This window comes from Myotis davidii, unplaced genomic scaffold, assembly GCF_000327345.1.
Source record: "Myotis davidii unplaced genomic scaffold, ASM32734v1 scaffold93, whole genome shotgun sequence".
Classification (NCBI taxonomy): Eukaryota; Metazoa; Chordata; class Mammalia; order Chiroptera; family Vespertilionidae; genus Myotis; species Myotis davidii.
In genome coordinates, this window is record NW_006292095.1 from 2,529,132 (window position 1) to 2,543,672 (window position 14,541).

Genomic DNA, 14,541 nt, shown 5'->3' on the forward strand with positions numbered 1-14,541 from the left:
ACAAAGCCTAAAGCTCCAAATAAAAGGGGAGCCCGTCTCTCCTCTGGGAGAGAACCGAGTCCCTATCGCAGCGCTTAGCACCCCAGACAGGATGCGCCAGGAGGGAAAAACCCAATACCGGCCGGGAACATGCTAGGGGGAAGCTTTGTTTTCAGAGGTTCCATGAGGGTTTAAACAAACAAACAAACAAACAAACAAACAAACAACTTTTCCCTTAACTAGTCATTCAGCCCAGGAGGGCAAGCTGCAGTTCTGGCTGAGGAAGAAAGTTTAGAAACCGGGGATTTCTGTTTCTCCACCCCTTTCAGGTGACAGTTTGGGGAGGGTTGGGGGATGGAAAGTCTCTTCTTTCTCATTCTTGCATACCCCCTGCTTCTCTCATTTACACAAATCCCCAGGTCATTAGAAAGATAAAAATGTAATTAGTTCATTGTTCGTCTCTCCTTGGCCAGTGGGATTTCTGATACTTTCTTAACTGTCTCAGGGACCACCCGAGGTTCCTCGAAGTCCCTGCCACTTTAAAGGGCAGTTCTTGAGTGGGGGGCGAGGGGGGAAATCTCGGAGAGGCAACAAAACCAAACCAGCAAAACCCCCAACTTGATGGCCTGACTTTTATAGGAGTGAATTCAACCCTGAATTCTTTGGAAGCAGAGTTGAGATTTAAGGATGTGGAGATAGTCTGAGATGTGGAGATAGTCTGAGATGGGGAGCCATACCCAGTGTGCTTAGCACAGGGGCGGGTGTCGGGAGGGCTTTTCGGGTGTGGGGCTGGCTGCTTGCTGACTTCACCCATCCTCTTGTGATGCCAAAAAGGGATGTCCACTGAAGGGCGTGTTCCCTCAGAGTGAGGGTGGGGGTAGGTATGGGGCAAGGGGCACCCTGAACTTTGAATGCACTTACTTATTCTAGGAAGGGAGAAGATCAGTCTGATGGAGTTGATGTTGGGTGGCGTGGGTCCCGGCCGGTTGGAAAGGCAGCAGCCTGCCTGCAGTGGCGAAGTCCGGGCACCTCTTGCTCTCCGCTTCCTAGGTGTCTGCACAGGGTTAACCTTTGGGAAGTGCAACCCTGAGAGCTGAGCAATTACCTGGAGCAAACAAAGCACTTTGTGTTCTGTGTGGAGCCATCCCCTGCAGCCCACAGCATTTTCCTCCTTCCCTTCCCCCGCGGAGGGCCACTGGGGGATTAGCCCAGCCCCGCCCTGCTCCGCGAGGCTGTGGCCAGCTCTGCTTGGGCCGAGTCTACCCATCTTTCTGGGACAGCCAGTTGGTGGACATGCAGATCTTTGGGGGAATACTTTCTGGGGGAAGATGGGAAGACTGGCTGGGGAGCCTACTGAGGAAGAGGAAAGAATCCTCCCAGCTGAACTCCAAAGTCTGGGTGCCTTCTTGAAGGCATTTACTCTTTGGCTGCTGTTCCACTTGTCTGCTTCCCCTTGCCTGGGCCCTTTTGTACATCCTCCTCTCTCCTTCCTCCGTCCAAGTAGTCACCTTCCCAAGACCAGCTGCTGAACAGAGAGAGGCTGTGAGAGGTCCAGGCAGGTGTGGGACCAGGGAACTGGTTCTCCCTCGGCATTTTTGGTGAGAGGCTCTGCTTTGAGAAGGAATCTGTTCCTTCCCAGCACTACAGCCACTCAGTGGGAGCCCCACAGGACTTCCTCTGAGGCAGGATGGCCACTGGAGGTGGAAAGGCTGTGTGTGTGTGTGTGTGTGTGTGTGTGTGTGTGTGTCAGGACAGGCTGAGATGACCGCAGTACTGGTCATTAAACCCTTATGGCGGGTAGCTCCCGAATAAGAACTGGTACTTTTGGATGGCAATAAGTACACATGCACTATTTTTATTGTTTTATTCTTAAAAATTAAAACGGTTTTCAAAGCAGCATCAGATCTCTGCATGATTTAGCTGATTTCTCTTTACATACTTGGGGGTATTGAGCCTCCCTTTGTGGCCATGTGTTATTAAAGATAAACTTAGTTATGAGAAATGAGGCAAAAGACCCCCCCCACCCCCCCACCGCCAAAAGGCCATGACCTGAGCTGCATCAAGCATCTGTTATGGGAGAGGCGATGGTTCTTTCCCCAGGAAAGTTATTTCTAAGTCTTGCACTTACATTAGACCTGTGCACTCTGATAAGTTGTTCCCCCTCCCTGCCAGGTTTTACTGATTGAAGTTGTTTGAACAAGCAAGTACTTTTAGTTTAGTTTTGTTGTTGTTTACGCATGTTGTGCATTAAATCAGCCTGGCTATTGTAGTCACAGATCGCAGAGGCTGCAGTGTGATCAGTATGACCAAGAGCCTTCCACAGAGCCCCTTCTCCATGTTTCCCGGAGATGGCTGGGGAAGATCTGCAGCGTGTGCCTGTGTGTGTGTGTGTGTGTGTGTGTGTGTGTGTGTGAGAGAGAGAGAGAGAGAGAGAGAGAGAGAGAGAGAGAGGAAGAGGGAGAGAGAAGGGGGGATGTGCTGTGTTTGAGAGGGGGGTAGAGAATGTGCGAGGTACATGTGTGTGCATTGATTTTAAAAAATTCACTTAATCCTGATTCCACTGTGGGACTTTCTCTTCTACTTCCCTTTAAATATTAATAAAACACAAAAACGTTTTAGGTTTTAGTTCCTTTGCTTTAAACATTATTTTAGATACACTTTCAAAGGGGTTTTGTTCCACCTCTCAGACAGATGACTGGGTGGATTTCTCCTGCTGAGGCAGCCTGTGGGGCCCCAAGGACAATCGGAGGGGCACAGATTAATATTGCATTACACATTCCTCCCTTCTCTGGATCAAGCTGCTGCTGCTCCAGAGCCTGCTGCTGCTCCAGAGTCAGCTGAACAGAGCCAAGATGGGGGGAAGCCACATTGAGCTCACCTCAGCAAGATCCTGCAGCCCTGAGAGGCACTGACGGCCAAAGGTCACGGATGGCACTGCGGGAAGTGCCCCTGTGGGGAACTCAGTGTGTCTACACCACATGATGTGAGTGTGTGGAGCCGATGGACACCTGGTGTTTACATGCTGATGGCCCTGGTCCTGCTACTTGTTTAGTCAAGGTTGTATTCATAGAACCTTGCAATATGATAGCTTCCACTTTTTAAAAAATAAGGAAACAAGGAAAATCCCACAGCAAAGCTGATGCTCCCTCTATAAGTAACAATGTCCTTCCCATTATTGCGGGACTTCCTTTCCCTGTTTTTCTCCCCAGGGAAGCAGGAACCATATGTAAAACTCTGGCTAAGTTTTTCCCTTTGTTAGAAACACTACCAATTTCAAATTTGATTTTGTGTGAAAAGCAAATTTCCAACATCTGGGCCAAAAGACAGTCAGACCGTCTTCTGCTTGGAGTGTGCCTATGGTTCCTGCTGCACTGAGAATCTGGATGGTGTTTGGCTCTGGGTACAAAGGCCAAGGCATGTGGTCTCTGCTAGGCTATGTAGGGACCCTGCTGGGAAGTGGGGGGTGGGTGGCCAGCTCTGGGCCAGTTATGTCCTGGGAACAGCGTTGATCTGGGAGGGCTGTGCAGCTCCCTTCCTACCTCCCATCTTGGGAGGCTTTGCTCATTTCACTGAGCCATAGGGGAACTCACTGAGGAGGACTGCTCTCCCAGAAGCCATGGAGAGGGAAGGGTCAGGGAGCAAGATGAAGAGCCTTATATTTGAGCAAAGGTCACTCAGTACACATCCTTCCTTGGGGTGACTTTCCTTTGCTCCTTAGCTCCAGCCTGGCATGGCCTCTAATGCTGTGCCAAGGATGGAGTGCCCTTGGAACATGCTAATGCTTTCTTCCTAGATCATGGATAAAACTCCAGGTGGTTTGAGAGATGGTGATAGTGATGATGGTGGTAGTGGTGGTGGTGGTGATGGTGATGGTGAGGATGGTGGTGGTGAGAATGGTGATGGTGATGATAAGCACTACGCCCTTCTGGGGATTCCACTGTACCACTTTCTCCCTGCCCTTCCACAGAGACAATTTATGCCCCCAGGATCCCTCTAGCACCAGCAGCATTTTATCTTAGAGGAGGCCTCTAGCCCTGGCCTCAGATGCCTCTTCCCCTGGAGCTTAGCCACCTATCAGTGGCCCTCAGGTCAGCCATGCACACATCTCTTCAAAGCACTTCACAGTGCTGTGAAAATGCCTCCAGAGTCTCTCCCATCCAGCTCTCTCCTCCCATTTGGCAGCTCTTGCTAGCAATTGCCCTTTTGGAGAGGGGTGTTCTGGGCCTGGGGTTAGAGTTCATGAGTTGGCTGAGTTTTTATTTATTGGCTCCTGAAGAGCCGGTCAGATTGACCTGCTGTCTTGTTGGGAGTTTGGGAATGGGAAGGGGATGGGAATTGGATGGGGGATATTTAAAAGAGAGGGGGTGGGAAAGAACAGGAAACCAACAACTGAAATAGATGTGTTTGGTTTATAAGTCAGCTTTTCCCAGAGACCCACCATACCCCATTAAGCCACAAGTTACAGGACTGCTTCCTCCCAGCCCGATATTGTTGCTTTAAATAGGTGTGCCATATTCAACAGCTCTAGCCCCGAAATTTTCAAGAAGCCGTATGTCTGCTTATAGCTTTAGGTTGTGGGCTTTAAGAGTCTTCTTTTTGATTTTCAGGTTGCCCTTCAGAAATTCCAGAAGACCTTTAATTACTTTCTTTCTGGTTGTGGGTTGATGTCTTTCCCAGGGAAGGCTTCTCTCTGCACCCATTAACCCCATAACTCACAGCTCCTTTTTCTCCTCCTCTCCCTTCCTAGGCACAACTGTGTGTCCTCCATGTGACAACGAGTTGAAATCTGAAGCGATAATTGAGCATCTCTGTGCGAGCGAGTTTGGTAAGAAAGCATCCCTGGCTGCCTTGGGGAGGTTTGGCATTCCCTGGTTCCTCCTGGCCCCTATCCCAGCTGAACAGAGCCTATTGATGAGTCTTCTTGGGGCGCTATGTTCTCTACTTCCAGCCTCCCTTGTGGCTACTTTTCTCAGGCAGATGGAAGACTAAACAAGGTGGGGATCCGGGCGGTTGTTATTAAAGTCAAACTTTGCTTTTGTCCTTCTGTGTGGGAGGTCCCTGGAAAGGATTTTGGCGACCTTCTCTAGGAGTGAGGGAGGTAGACTTGGGAACAGGTGGACAGGAACTAGGGGGAAACACCACTCCTTGGAAACTGCCAGGAGGCACAGCGTGCAGCTAGGGCTGGTCTTCTCTCCGCACCGGCTCTTTCTCCATCCACCCCTAGGTGTCAGCACCACTCTACCCAGGATCTAAAATGGCTGGAGGCTGGGTGCCTTCTCAGGGAGGTGAACCTACTGTTAGGACACTCGGAGAAGGGGCCCCTATCAGGAACTTCCAGGCAAAGAAAATTGACACCCCCACAGGATTGGGATTTAGCTTCCTTTTCCCCAAATCATTGTGGGTTAAAGGGGAATTTTGAATCAGCACTGAGAACCCAGGAGAAGGGCTTGCTGTGTCCCGGGGAGCTGGTCTCAGGTGGCCTTTCAGGGATGGTCCCTGGTGGGGATGTGGTGGAAGACCCATGCTCCAGACACCGTGGGCGTCTCTCCTCTGGGAGAAATAAATGTTCACCGCATCCATTGGAACAGCTGACTCCCTTGTGCCTGCCTCTATTCTATGGTCTGGGCCAGGCCTGCTTTGCTGAAGGACAGGTTCAGCCTGACGCGAACAGGGGGTTTCTCATGATGCCTGCACCATGTCCCTGAGGCTGGATTTTGTACAGAAGTCTTACCAGGAAAAGCAGAACGGTAGGTAACGTGAGTGTGCCCTTTCAGAACCACCACACACATCACCAAGTACACGAAAAGGCCTCGTACTGGCAAAGTGCCACATCTGAATGAGCTGCACGCGTATGTGCGTGCACACGCAAGTTAAAGGACATTGTACATATGACAGATGTGCTCTCAGAGTATTTGCCATTGTGACTGAAGACACGTTGGGGAATTGAGACCCTTTGCCATGGAGAGCTTCTTGAGGAAGGATGTGTTTTGTGTGCTTCATTTCTTTTTTAAAAAAATATATTTTTATTGATTTCAGAGAGGAAGGGAGAGGGAGAGAGAGATAGAAACATTAATGATGAGAGAGAACCATTGATTGGCTGCCTTCTGTACGCCCCGCACTGGGGATCGAGCCTGCAACCTGGGCATGTGCCCTTGACCAGGATCGAACCTGGTATCCTTCAGTCCATAGGCCAATGCTTTATCCACTGAGCCAAACTGGCCAAGGCTGCATGCTTCATTTCTACACTAAGTGTCTCCATCTGCCTCCTTCATCCTTGGGGAGGGCAGCAGGACCTCAAAGATTTGGTCTATTCTGCATTTTGCTGCTTGTGTTTGTCACACGCTTTTCCTTGTCATCTTACGTGAACTCAAATGAAATTGTTATAGAGGGCTCTGATTACCCTGCCATCTGACCGTAGTGGCATTTGCTTCTTGATGGTCACACTTTTGCTTCGTCAGAAGGTGTTCAATGCCAGGCTGAACCTGGTGGGTCTCCTGTGAGTAAGCCTGTGGGTGCGCAGCCCCTCACTGCCTTAGCAACAAGCTTTACATCCACACATGGGATTGGGATATTTTTTTCCCTAAGAAATGGAGAAAAAGAACATAAAATCTCTCAGAAATCCTGACGGGAAGCCTTTTGCTGCGGGGCTGGGGCAGGAAGAATCTGCTCACGTATGGCTGTGTTCCTGAAGGATCCTTAGAAGGGATGACTAAGGGGCCACTCTTGTAGATTTCATTGATCCTCTTCCGCTATTGTAAATCACCACACTTACTTTCAGAAATTGGCCCCCTGGCAGTTCATCAAATCCAGGGAATTATATTAAACTCTGAAAGGTAATATGTTAGCTGATGTGAATGCTCATGTGACTTCTATCAGGCTCAGCTCCTGAGGGAAGAGTGATGGGAAAACCCTGGAACTGAGTGTGGAGGTGACTGGCAGGGGGTGTCTTCCTGGTATGGAGCTCAAATCCAGTGCATCTGATTATTCATTGATTCACATGTCTATTCATTCAATGTTTCTTGAGTGCAAAGCCCTGTGCTAGATGTCATATAAAAAAATACTTACCTAGGGTAAATTGAAATTTAACTTTAAGAAATTTAAAATCCTGACCAAACACTAATCAATGATTTTCTAGACACTATGGAGTCATTTTATAACTCACCAGCTGGAGAGAGGGGCTGTGGGGACTCAAGGCCAAAGTTAATTAATGCTGAGGAGGTGTGAGAAGAGAATCCATGCTTACGCCCCGATTGTAGTCTGGAACATACCAACCTGAACTTGTCATCAGGTCTCCTCTAATCTCCCCCAATTACCTACCAAAATCCTGGTAACTAGGGACTTTGTGGCAACTAGTGACCCTGGAGACATTCCCTAGAGGGGAGCTGAAGAGTCAAGCCTTGGGAAATAATTTGAATGTGAAAGGCTGACCTTTTGGTGCAGGGTCAGAGTCTGGTGCTCAGGTAACTCACCTGGGGATGGACATCTTTTCCCTTAAAAAGTAGGTGCCTACTAAGTGAGCAAGCACCTGCTCACGGCTTCCAGGAGAGAGGGCTCTATCTTATTTTAATAACCAATCAGGTCTTGGTGAATCTGAGTGACTGTTTGGGGCTGTTCTTTTAGCTCTGAGATTATTTTCTTCTTGGGTTCATAGAACTTTTGACTTCCTCCCGGAACGTACAGGTCATCTTATCAAGTTCACTTATTTCATAAATAAAGAATCTGACTTTCCCAACTGGAGTTCTTTGACTCTCTGTCACGTGCCTTCCTCTTTAAGAGAAGACGAACGGCCATCGGACTTTGCTGTAGAGACGTTTATCTCTCCAGCATGGGTGTGGTATATGCGAGGCCTCTTTGATTTGGATGCAGAGAGACTTTTAGTTTTTTTATTTGTAATGTTCTTCTAAGACAATAAGTAGGGCTCCTCCCCTCCTCTATGCGGGGGCTGAGCCTAGCTCTGCCATTCTGAGCACCCTGAAGAATGCAGCCTTGTGGGGAACTTGTTCTGAGCTGAGTTCATTTCAAGTAAGTGAGGCAGTTAGCTTACACTGATGGGATTCAATTAGGAAGCAAAGACATTCGGCAGTGTAAGATGACACACAACAGAAAAGAAAAAGAACATTTTACTCCCTACTCCAGGGATCAAACTTTGCAGTAAGTGGCCCTGACATCCCGGATGGGAAGACATCAGGTTGTTGGAAGGCTCTCTGTGAGCTCCAGGAACAAGGGGTGCATTCCTTCTGGGTCAGCACGCACACTTGCCCTCCTGCCAACTCCTCCTCGGACTCCCGCATGGCCTACCATCCCTCCTCCTCGGGCAGTGCACGCTTAACTCTGCCTGGTGTGCTTGGCCACCATCTCTCCACCCCTGCGCTGGACCCCCTCGGTTCAGAACACATTTTTTCCTCCAACAGGGAAAAGCATCAGTAGAAACACCTGTGTGCTGATGCTGGGGAATGCAGTTGGATCAGCCTGGATCAAGCACCAGATGGGGTAGCCAGAAGTTAGGTGGTGCAGTTTCTGAATTCAAGTTGGTGGCCAGCCTGCGTGCAATGCTCACTTTAGGACGTGCCGACCTGCTTTTTGTCCTCTCTGGTTTTCCTGCGACGTGACAACAGGCTGCTGCTCTCTCCTCTTACGCAGGCCAATGTAGCATTGCAAGTGGCCACACGAATGATCCTGCTGTTAGTAACCCAGTGCCCATGGCCGTCTTCAGGTCAGCTTGTCCCAGGGATGTGAGGGTCTCATTTATAATTGCTGCCAGGTTAGAACCCCACCTCTGGCCACTCACTCTAGCTTCTCCAGTATCTGCAAACACCCTTAAGCGTTTCTGCTGGAAATGTGCATGATAATGAGATAGTTCAGAGCTTTCTTTTACTGGCTTCCACATTTTTCTTGAGCTTGAGAGTTCAGTTGACAGCTTCTTTAGCCCGGTATTTTCTCACTGTGGAAAAAGATTTCTTTGCTCCCAGAAATTTTTCTTGCTTTCTGGAAGGATTTCCTTCCCCCCGACTCCCCATTTATATGTTTCCTCATAAAGAGTAAAAACATACTTTTGCAACACTAAAAGTGAGTCCAATAGGAAAGCAAAAAATCAGCTCTCACAGTTAAGTGTTTGGGAGTATTTCCTACAAGAAGGATGTTTGAAGATTCCCGCACCTTCACAAATCTGTTCTCACTCCTTTCCCAAGGTGTCTTGGCTGTGCTGCTGTTCGGAGACACAGTGTTTTACGCTGAAGGGCTGTTTGATCTCTTGCAAAGAGTAGGTCCAGCCTTTCCAAACTAAGCCCCGAGTTTCCTCCCACAGAGGAGGAAAACTAGCTGCCAGCAAAATAATTGCAACATCTGTAAGCTGCTTGAGAGCAGGGTCTGTATCTTGTACCGTATTTTACTTAATATAAGATGCCCATTAATTGTGAGATGCACTATTGGTTTGGTACCACTAACAAAGAAAACATAGTTTGTGTTCAAATGTAACGCTAATCCATGTCTTAGAATGAACAGAACAAGGTCTGCTTGTACTTAGAGCCTCTGGCACAGTGTCTTAGACATGGAGGCACAATTAAATGTTTGTCAGATGAGAATGTAAGTGACACAGGATGGCAGGGATTTGGGAACTGGACTTCCTTTTTTAATAAAAGGACGGAGGCTCCTTTCCAAGTGAATATGTGCCACTTGTTTATTAAGTCCAAGGAAAACCACATGCCCTGGGTGGGGTGACTGAGTGTATATGTAAAAGAAAAAGAAGCCCTAGCATTCAGAAATCTAGTCCAGTCAAAGTAAAATTAAATAGACATGAGAGAAGGGAAACTGAGGCTTAAGGGTGTTTGCAGATACTGGAGAAGCCAGAGAGAGAGGCTGGAGGCGGGGAGAAGGGTAATAGACAATCTCTAAAATATGTAACCCATCCCCAGCTCTGTCTATAGTCAGAAGGAGTTGTGGCATCTCATGTGAGAGAAGAGGCAGGGTTGAGCACTTTAAGTGCCCTGGAAGTGTAATGCCCAGCTCACGGCCAGAGACCAGTCTAGTCTTCCCAGGCACAAGGCGGGTTGGACAGTGCACAGACCTCGCTGAACCAGGAGCCTTCCAAGCCTTCGAGTTGGCCGGGTGAGTTGTGATGTCATTCCTGGCTCACCCACCGTCTCAGATAGGAGAGTTTCTGAATAGATGCCAGACCTGGGGCCCTGGCCAGACGAAGCAGGTCTTGAGCAGTTTGGATTGAGGTCAGATCGGGAGCACCTTGCACTCGGAAGTCACGTTGAGGAATGGAGGAAAAGCTGGGGAAAGAGCCCTAGTTCCCCCCCTGGTGAGGGCGGTGCGTCCCATCTCCTCTCAGTCCTTCCTGTCTATGCCTGTCGTGAAAGGACAGTTAGATAAAGCAAATTTCAATGAGAAGCACTTCTCTTTAGCATCTTTGAACCTGTGAAAGCATATTTAAGTGTGAAAAAGTACACAGAAACCCAGGATCCATGGGTGGGCATGGCGTTCTCTGGGACTGAGTTCAGCCCTCCCTCTACCACTATATGGATACTCTGCAACACTGGGCAAATCTCTCAACCCCTCCAGCCCTCAGTTTCCCTCTAAGAAATGACAACTGATAGCCAGGTATAGGTTTTGGCAAGGAGCAGATGAGCTAGTGGGTAAGGAACCCAGCCCTGGGCCCGAAAACAGGCTAGACTCACTGAACATTCGTTTTGAGGCTCTCCGCAGGAACAGCAGTAGCCCAGCGACTGTCCCTGGCACTGGAGGCCTCCCTTTGTGACTCTCACCAGAGAAGTGAACTCTGCTCTCGCCTTATTTGTCGAAATCTTTCCTGAACTGAATTCTGGTTTCAGCTCTCCCGCCTCCTTGCACCGTGCTGGAATGGTGGCTTTTCTTTGTACTAAGACATAGCTAGGTATGGACTTGGTTGGTTCAGGATTGGCTGACGTGTGACTTCCCCCTCTTTGTGGTGAAGTCCAGGTCTGACTTGGGGATGGTCAGTTGCCAAACGGTGATGTACTCTCCAACCTGTGATTCTATAATTCTCCAGGTGTGAGTCGCCCTGCCCAATTGCCTAGCCCTCATCTTTAAAAAAATTTTAATGTCGTAAAATGTACATAATATAAAGTTTACCATTTTTAAGTATACAGTTTCGTGGCATGGAGTACATTCCCATTGTTGTCAATCGTCAGCCCCATTCGTCTTTGGTTATTTTTCATCATCCCAAATGGAAACTCTACCCAAACACTAACTCCCCATTCTTCTCTCCCCTCACTCCCAGAAACCACCATTCTACTTTCTGTCTCTATGACTTTGACTATTCTAGGTACCGAATATAAGTGGAATCCTACAGTATTTATCCTTTTGTGTCTGGCTTATTTCACTTAACAAATGTCCTCTTTATCATCTGATGTATACACAAACTATCCTGGAGAAGGGGGGAAGGAGGACTTGCCCTCCAATTCACCCCTGCTATCCGAAGCCTCTCTGAGACTGACTGGAGGAAGAGGGGTAAAGGATGAGCTCAAAGAGAGGGGCTGTTCGTAACCCACACAAGTGGCCCATTTCTTAGAGCGTTGTCTTGCTCATCTGTATCCCATTGTCACTAGATCTGCTGAGCATGATGGGGCCTCAAGATCAGCCAGTCCAGGGCTTTTATCCTAAAGGCTGAGGAAAAGAAGGCTCAGCTAGAGGAGTTAGCCAGTTGATTGCCCAAGGCCACTCCGCCTGGCATCCCTTACAGGCTTTGTTCCCATCAGCACGTACCTGGGTAGCCAGTCCAGATTCCATACCCTTCCGCCTTCATGCTCTCGCACGCCCATCACATTTCCATCCTGCCAGGAACAGTGGAGGAAGCTCCCTGGGAAGGGGGGCACAGGGTGTTCCTTCACTCCTTCAGAGTTTGTGGGATATAAATGGGCTGATGTCTGTGCCTAACACAGAGAAAGGGCTCAGCAGTCGTGATTCCTTTCTTTGTGGAGAGAAGCAGGTAGTACAGTAGGATATAAAGAACATATGCCTCGGGCCCGACGGGCTTCGTTAAATCCCAACCCGATAAACTGAGCAACCTTGAGGAAGTCTCTCAACCTCCCTGAGCCTATCTCCTCACTTGTAAAATGTGGACGGCGATTCCTGTGTCACTGTGGGGAGAATTGAATCAAGTGTGTATAGTTCTTGGAATATGGTGGCTGCTCCATCCCTAGCCATGTTCTCTTCTTATTCAAAAAGATTGTGTCAGGATGGAAATTAGCCCAGGTAAGAAGAGCCTGGCACGAATGATTTGCAAACTAATGGTTTGCAAAAAATAAAAATAAAAAAAAATGTTAGGACATGGAATGGAATGTCCCGATTAATTCTCTGGTTAAAAGAGGATTATGCTGAAGAAGCCTTTTAAAAAACCCAGAAACTCCAGTCTGTGTTTGGAAAAACTTTAAAAGTTTTATGCAACTTCAAGGTGCTGTAGTTAGAAAACCAAACCCAAACCCAAACCAAACCAAAGCAGACAAAATAAAACACACAAACCCTACCTACTAGCAGTTTTAGTTAGATGCCACCCTTACGTCATCGTAAGGCTGGATGTCATCAGACGCCAAGCCTGCAGAACACAGGGAGCTTGGGCTGAGGGTAGACCAAGTCTAGGACATGCTGACCCACGCTCTTTCTTTGTGTTTTTGTGTGTTACTTAGAAATCATATTCCTAATATGAGCTTTTCTGCTCATAATTCATTGGGCCTGTTTAAGAGGGACTTAGACCTTGGGTGTTGAACTTCCCTCCATCCTCCCCTTTTCTCAAGCAGTATCTGCAGGGCAGTTTTTAATTCCGTTTCCAACAACTGCCTTGTTGGTGTTTGATAGGTGCTCCTTTGGACCGAAACACAGGCTGTTGAGAAGCAACCGAACATTTAAATATTGGTAAATTTTGTCCAATTTTGCAGAAATGAGCCAGGAACTCCAGTCTGTATTTTTTTTTTTTTTTTTTAAGGAGAACAAATGGCCACAGAAATGTCAGGCCCTTGCCCTGCCTCAGCCTGCTTCGAGCAGCCAATTAAACATGCATTAGCTTTGAAAGGCTTCTCAAAGGCCTATAGATTGCACTCGAAATCTTTGTTTAGTCTTTCAGGAACACTGTCACATGGATGATTTATCAAAGAAAGTTGTTTATCTGGCAGTAAAATAAACTCTGGGCCTGTTCAGGCTAAGGTTTCCCGTGAATTTCTACCAAGGTAAACACTGCTAACTGGCAGGTTGCAGATTCCGTGTGAAAGCCAGACACATACAATAAATATTTGAGCTACAGCTTTGCCGCGTAAGCGGACGGCCTGTCACTAGCGCTGTCACTCTCTCCGTGCCGGGAGGACCTGGCGCTGCAGCCTGGCCGCTGGGCCGCTAGGAGCGAGAACTGGCAGCGCCTGTGTGCGCAGAGGCCGCCCCTACTGCACGGGCCTCTCTGGGCTTGAGTGCCACTTAACGCTGGCACTGGGGACTTCCTGACTCAGAGGGGGACCAGCCTCAGCCGGCTTCCCTCAGCACCGCATACACAGCCGGTGATGAGTTATGAGGGACGTGAACCAGAAGCGGCCGGCTTAGGTTTCTTTGAAAATAGACATTTGTTGAACCAAATTGGCAGGGCGCTGGGGCGTGTTGAGTGATTTGGGAGCTGGGGCCAGGGCGCGGTGGGAGGGGAGAGCATTGTGAATTCTGCTGAGCTGGAATTCTAGTGCCAGAAGGGCCGAGGTGCTTCCCCGGGGCCCCCAGCTTTGCTCACTCGTGGTGGTCGTGAGAGATCCACTTGGGAGTAAAGAGGGCGCGTCCTGCTCTGTGGGTGCTGCAGCGAGTACCCAGGACCATCTGAGTGATGAGTGAATGAACAAACAAAAGGGGATGCTGGAGAAGAGAGGAAATAAGCCTTCTCCATCTTGAATGGACGCTATGGGAGTCATTGTTCATCGTGGCTTTCTAGGGAGTGACCGCTGAGTTATAAACCGCTGCTTCTCAGCCCCAGAGGCTGGAGCTTCCAGACCACTGTGCTTGGTCAGGACTGCATTTCACTTAGAGCAGGACCGAGTTTCATGGTGTCTGCGGGTACCTCCCATAACTTAGGCGCTACCCTGGGCCCCTGCCATGCCAACCTCCGTGCTGGGTCAGGGAGAGGAACCAGGACCCTGGAGAACAGGTGACGCCTGTGTCTGTTTATGAGGACTTTTCAGGTTGGGCTCGTGTGCGGGGCATCTGTGCTCAGGGTTGAGTCCCGAGAATAAACGGCCTTTCCAGGTTGGGGTTGCGAGGCCAGGCTGCCTGGCAGCGCTTAGAGATTGATGTGCAGGTAACAGATGCTTCCTGGCTTGCAGATATTTAGGGGGATAAAGGAGTGCTTTCTGCAGTGCAGGCATAGGGAAATCATTTACAAATTCTGAAAGGCTGTCTGTGAGTTGTACAGAGATGCCCACAATGTGCTCTGGCAGTGGGAGGCACTTGGGGACCAGCTCCTGAGCTGCGTTCTGGCTCCGTCTGGCAGGATTCTGAGCAGGGTTTTGCCTTCCTTGTTTTTTCTAGCCCTTCCTTCAGCGTCTACCCAGGACACTT

The 14,541-nt window shown here is 48.9% G+C and overlaps 1 protein-coding gene across 1 annotated transcript in view; it reads left to right on the forward strand.

Annotated features, from left to right (window-relative positions):
- SFRP1 (secreted frizzled-related protein 1) overlaps positions 1-14,541 on the forward strand; it is a 39,820-nt gene that overhangs the window by 962 nt on the left and 24,317 nt on the right. The window contains exon 3 of the mRNA XM_015565268.1: positions 4,727-4,804. Within this exon, the coding sequence (XP_015420754.1) occupies positions 4,727-4,804 (78 nt within the window). The remainder of the gene's footprint in view (positions 1-4,726; positions 4,805-14,541) is intronic.